Raw genomic sequence first — 6686 nt, forward strand, 5'->3', positions numbered from 1 at the left:
TATTGATATTATTAGGATTTGGCATACTAATCGAATAACTGCAGTAGGTGACTGATTCAGAATTCTCAGAACTCAGCCTTAATAAAGTCAGATCAAGGACTGACAAACTGATCTACATATTTTTTTTCCTGCTCAACATTTTAATTATAAATTAAATTTGTAAAATTTTTCAAACTTTGTGAATCATCTGTTTTGATTTCCAATTTAGGAACAATTTTTTAAATTCTTTGCCCGAAGAAATGGAATCACTGGTAAGACTACAAACGATCAATCTTTCCTTTAATAGGTAAGAGACAGAACAGACAATTCTAATTGTTATTCTGTGGAAATATGTAGATCTTTCTCATTGGAGAAAACAACTAAAAGCCAAATAAACCAAAAGGCCCCTTCTACTTTATTTCAATATCCAGATTTTATTTTCAGTTAGTTCTTCTTAGAGTTAAAAATATTATTTTCTTAGAATTCTCATAGTTGATGTCTAACATATTTTTTGTTTCTTTTTACCATTTTGAGAAACCTGTAGCCTAGAAAGACAAATATTCAAATAAATAATTACAGTTGCTCTAATGGAAGCATAGTGCAGGGGAAAATGTCTTCTGAGATTACTTCAAGGTAGAGGAGATAGCATTGAAACCGAGGTTTGAAAAATAGACATTTGCCAGCCATTCAGGTAGAGAGCATTCTAGTTAGAGCAAATAGCGTATGCCAAGGCACAAAGATGTGAGAACATATGGGATGTTTGGGAAACTTCAAGAAGTTCAGTGTGCTTTGGACAATCAAACAAGCAGGTAGAGGAATAGAAGGAACAGATAAAGGTTGGCAAGTAAGCAGTAGCCAGACCTTGAGCTTTTTATGCTCAACGAAACTTAGATTTTATTCTGCAAACACTATCAAGATACTGCAGATAATTAAGAGTAACATATTTATTGAGAAGAGCTTATTCTGCTGGTGCTGTACTAAGTACTTCACATGTAATAGCTCATGCTTACAAGAACCCTACATGGTGGGTTCTGTTACTGTGTTCATTTAAAAATCAAGGATTAGAAGCTAAGTAACTCATCTAAGGTATGCATAAATAGTTAATTATACAGCTGAGATTTGAGTCCAGGTGGTTTGGCTCCAGAAGTTGGGCTCTTAACAACTATGTCACATTGTTTCTTATGATGAAAATGGATTCTAAAGACAATTTAATTAAAATATGAATAACTGGCCAGGTGCAGTGACTGACACCTGTAATCCCAGCACTTTGGAAGGCCAAGGTGGGCGGATCACCTGAGGTCAGGAGTTTGAGACCGGCCTGGCCGACATGGTGAAACTCCATCTCTACTAAAAATACAAAAAGTAGCCAGGCGTGGTGGTGGCCTGTAAACCCAGCTACTCGGGAGGCTGAGGCAGGAGAATCGCTTGAACCCCAGGAGGTGGAGGTTGCAGTGATCTGAGATTGTGTCACTGCACTCCAGCCTGGGCGACAGAGCAAGACTGTCTCAAAAAATAAATAAATAAAATTTAAAAAATAAAATATTAACAGCTAATATTTAATGTAACCCAGATAATGTCCTAAGGTCTTCAAATATATTCATTTAATCCTTATAACAAGTGTATATGTTTAGTACTATTATTATTCCTCATTTATAGATGAAGAAGCTAATGCATAGTGATGTTAAAATATTGCTTATTTAAAATTTTCTTCTGTCTGCTCCATTACTTGTGCTTCCTAGTATATAGATTGCACCATTATTGTCATTGTTTTAAAATATGTCCATTTCTCAGATCTCTCCTAAGTTTTACTTGTGAATTGAGCTATCAGTTTTATATTGTGTTGTCAATTGAGCTAACAGTTGCCTTGCAAGTGATATCTTTGGGGAAGTGCCAAAAGCTAGCCTAAATTTCTGTGTTATCAGATAATTATCTTGTTCATGGGTTGCAGGGAGGGAAGAGAAGAGCCTACTAAGGGGTCATTTGGTCCATCTGTACTCTTGGCTATTGCTTCTCTAGTCTCACTGGAACTTCAGCACTGCTTTGAGTTTACACTTCACTGTTGCTTTTTTTCATCAAGGCAGCAAAGGAAGGGGACGGTATGCGGAAATGAAAAGGCCAAAGCTCTCCTTTCCGACCCATTCTTGTATTTTCTAGTCAAGGCTACAGTTTACCTTATGCTAAAACTGTGCTAGCCTTTCTCCCCTGCGGGGTCCTGAGCCATTTTTGTGTTAATTGCAAGTATAGATTTGAGAGCTGTTAGCCTTCCCATATCTTGTGGCATCTTCAGGGTTGCTTGGACAAGAAAGCCAGCAGTCTATGCTAATTTGCTGTCTTTTTAAGAACCCAAAGTGTACTCATTTTGGAAGCTTCAGTCAAAGCAAAATATAAATCTCAAATTTTACTTAATATATTGGGAGTGATTATGTTTCATAAGAAGTAAAAGTGAAAGGAAGAATACCTACGTGGATACATTTAGAGAAGATTTCCTCTTCTCTTGAATGTGAACAGAGAAATATGGGAAAATTTACTCTGAACTTTTGCTGATTTTATACAATAAATAGTAAGTGTTACAAGTTTGTCTGCTTAACATGTGTTTCAAGGTTTTCAAAATTAGCCCTTTCTCTTTATTTTTTGTAAAATTCAAATAAAGGACTTAATGCCAATTACAGAATAACATAAACTAAAGAAAAAACTGTCATGTCAAATTTAAGATAATCTGTTTTAAGGAATGTTTTGATGTCTGATTCCAGTATATTTAGGTGTTCTGTTCATATGTTAATAGGTTTAAAATGCTACCTGAAGTTCTATATCGTATCTTCACACTTGAAACAATTCTGATTAGTAATAATCAGGTTGGATCTGTGGACCCTCAGAAAATGAAGATGATGGAAAATCTGACCACGTTGGACCTTCAAAATAATGACCTTTTACAAATTCCACCAGAGCTCGGAAATTGTGTGAACTTAAGGTAACTACACCATTCTACTGCTTATTTCATTTATTTTATTGATTTATTGAAGTGATTTTTCTTTTTGAGATAAATTTGCAAGAAGTTAAAGTAACAGATTTAATATCCTGTTAAAAATAACAAGTAACAAAACCCAGAGTACCAATTCTGCTTTTCAAATTTTACCAAATGTATATTTTTAGTTTTGCTTATATGGTATATATGTAAATATAATAACTAATTGTTTCTAATGGCACTTTGCTTATCACTGTGTATGTTTATAACCTGAATCTCTACTGCATGAAAATGTCAGGGAAATATTAACTCTTTAGCTTTGAATACAGGGTTTTTTTGAAATTGATTGCAGATTACCACCATTCTATTTCGAGCCCAGCATAGTCTTTCTCACTCTTTACATCTGCTGTTCCCTCAGCATCAGGTACTTTTACCCTGTTTTCATCAATAATTGGCCTATTGAATGTCACCTTTGAAAGCCTTCCCTGTCCTCCAAGCAGAATTAGTCCCTAACCTGATTTCCCGTCATGCTTCATGTGGACTTATTTATACGATTTTTGGGTCTTTCTTTGGAAAAGAGTTGTCCCAGTGCCTAAAACATAGTAAACACGCAGTAAGTGCTTATTAAGTGAATATAAAGGAGGTTTGAGATATCAACAGAAAACCAAGTGGTTAAGCAGAATAGTCAGGAGTAATTTAATTGCTGAAAACTGCATATTAATGATTCGGTATATTTTCCTTCACTGGGGCAACACTGGTATCTGCTGTAGTACCTCATATTAGTAAGTTATAGGAGACAAATACAGTTGATTCTTATTCTTTGTGGCAGTTATGTTCTATAGACACTCTGAACACCCTGTTAGTGAATACTGACCTATTGCTGGGAAATACAGGGATTAGGTTCTTGCAAGAGTCTAGTCACAACATTTTCAGCAACCAATCAATATATAACTTTGTTATATATGTGTTTCTGTAGCAAGATACTTCATTTAATATTATTGTCATGTCATTAACATTGAAATCATGGCCAACAGCACTATAATTCATGCCTGAACAAAGCTTATCTGACACATGTATTTTTTTCATAATCCCATTTGTCCTTAGGAAGACTAGACAGTACTTTAGCATTACACTTGGTGACCATTTAACACAGTGAAAACACCAACAAAGGTATGAAAATTTGAAGTGTGGCACTAAATGAACCATCAAAAAGGACCCGTTTACAGTATAAGAGCTGAAACAAGAAGACAAAGCATCACCTTGTTCAACCTCACTTCGGAACATGCCCGTGGGGTGACTCCAATTTTTTGTTCCTCCCTGCATGTTTATGAATGATCTCGGAAGTGCCACACATATTGATTTGGGGGTTACAAACTTTAGTGAGTAGGCAAGTTTGCAAATACAGCACCCACAAATAATGAGGATCAACTGTAATCAACTTTTTTCTAGAAATTAAGAAAATAAGTCTTTAAAAGAATTCCCAAGAAACAGAAATATTTGAAGATATAATTTAGATCAACAATATGGTGTGAGTCCTTTGATTTTTATTTATATAAACACTTAACTTAAAAAGTAATATAAAAGCCTCTCTTAACTGAAGATATTTTATTATATAATGAAACAAAACAAGCTTTTAAATCTTAAGTTGAACTCTCAGATCATGTAAATAGATTTATATATGTATATCTGCTCAAAGGAGGGAGAGAGCAGAATGTGTTAATGTTTTGGGGAGGCAAGGGGTGGAGCAGTGGTGGTGATACATTGGTTACATTACAGTCCTTGGCTTGGATGACTCTTGCTGATGTTTGTTTAAATCTTACTTGATCATTTAGTATATAGTCATTTAATAAGATTGAGAGGGCTGGATAAAAGGGTGGTTCAAATCACAACTCCACCATTTAGTAGCTGTTTGATCTTAGACAATATTTCTTCCCTAAATTTGTATTTCCTCATCTATTAAAATAGAACTATTAATGGCACTTACATCATAGGATTGTTGAGAGAGTAGGATTGTTAAGAGTTAGTGAATATAAATTACTTGGCTCAGTACCTTTCACAAAGTAAGTATTCAATTAATATGTTTTGGTTTATTAATTAGTTATAATTCTAATGTTTAAATGCTCAGATTTGAAAAGGGGCAAATAGCCCAAGCATGATGGTTCATGCCTGTAATCTCAGCACTTTGGGAGGCTGAGGCGAGCGGATTACTTGAGGCCAGGAGTTTGAGACCAGCCTGGCCAACATGGTGAAACCCCCTCACTACTAAAATTACAAAAATCAGCTGGGTGTGGTGGCACACACCTGTAATCCCAGCTACCCGGGAGGCTGAGGCATGAGAATTGCTTGAACCTGGGAAGTGGAGGTTGCGGTGAGCTGAGATTGCACCTTTGCACTTCAGGCTGGGCAACAGAGCAAGACTCTGTCTCAAAAAAAAGAAATGAAAATAAAAAGGGGCAAATAGAAAAAAAAATACACAAATTTTATTTATAAAATTGCAAATGAAATTAGATGAAAAACCTTGTTAATGGAAAATGTTTACATTCTCAGTTTCTCTCTTTTGTTTAGAACATTACTTCTGGATGGAAATCCATTCCGAGTTCCTCGAGCAGCCATATTAATCAAAGGAACAGCTGCTATACTTGAATATTTGAGAGACCGAATTCCTACTTAACATGGAGTTGCTTTATAACCCTTGTCATGTATTATTAACCCTGGTTAATTCTAAGGAGGATATAACATTTGTTTTAGTATCATCTTAAAAAATGATTGCTATAATTGATCTTGTAGTTTCCCAGTATCACCTACCCGTTGGTATAATTAGCCTGGGCCATATTCACTGCCAGTAAATATTTTTACATTTTTATTTAAGATTTTTGTAAGGTGTTGTATACATTTGTAATGGTGATAACCACAAAGTGTTCATACATTTGTTCTAAATGTTTTGCATAGGATTTATCCTACTAACTTTCATTTTCTTATAGCAAGCAATTTCTTCAAAAGTGAATTTTTGTTTAATGTGGTTTAGTATTATAATAACAAAGCATTTTTGTAGAACTGGTTTTTTTTCTCATTTCTTTTTGTATTCCATACAATGTGACCAATTGACTTGAATATGACTAGCCAGTTTCTATGTTTTTGTTAGATATAAAATTAAATCGAATTTTGTTGAATGCTGTTCTTCGGCATTTAAAAAATAAGACCTCATCTTGGGCCACATGTCAAAAGAAAAAGGAAACAAAAATATATTAAAAGTAAGACTTTTCATTACCCATGATAGGACTTTTGTGATGTGACTAATCTCAGTACACATTTCAACTTAAAACCTTTTTATTTACAGCACCATAATTTTAAAATTTACTTGCAATCTTGGTAAGACTAAACTTGCACTATTTTTCTAAAAGGGAATTTGATATAGATAAACTTGATTTAATAAAAATTAAATATCATTTTTGTTTACACCAAAATTATCAGAAATAGGTTGATTAGTCATTATAACACCATATGATTCTATTAAGTCAATTCAGTAGCATGTATATCAATTTATATAGATAGATAGATAGCTTTTGGATGATTGAGGCATGCTTATATTATGAAAAAAATTGCTAATAAAGATAAATACTACATGTTCAGAATAAAAGTTACATTTTTCAAATATTGATTACAATGTTTATGTTTTTGTTTTAAAAAACATGCCTTTTCAGCTGGCCTTGGTGGCTCACGCCTGTAATCCCAACACTTCGGGAGG

General features: G+C 34.2%; 1 protein-coding gene across 3 annotated transcripts in view; it reads left to right on the forward strand.

The window, feature by feature from the left end:
- The window catches only part of LOC105498381 (leucine rich repeat containing 40), a 64047-nt gene extending 57448 nt beyond the window's left edge, over window positions 1-6599 (forward strand). For 2 of the 3 annotated variants that reach the window (XM_071091287.1, XM_071091294.1), the window contains 2 exons: window positions 2762-2947; window positions 5507-6599. In XM_071091287.1, the coding sequence (XP_070947388.1) occupies window positions 2762-2947; window positions 5507-5612 (292 nt within the window). In that variant the 3' untranslated portion in view covers window positions 5613-6599. Of the gene's footprint in view, window positions 1-208; window positions 287-2761; window positions 2948-5506 lie in introns of all 3 variants that reach the window. The other variant, XM_071091286.1, reaches the window with a different exon arrangement.
- Window positions 6600-6686: the final 87 nt, after the last annotated feature.

Source organism: Macaca nemestrina, chromosome 1 (genome assembly GCF_043159975.1).
Source record: "Macaca nemestrina isolate mMacNem1 chromosome 1, mMacNem.hap1, whole genome shotgun sequence".
Lineage (NCBI taxonomy): Eukaryota > Metazoa > Chordata > Mammalia > Primates > Cercopithecidae > Macaca > Macaca nemestrina.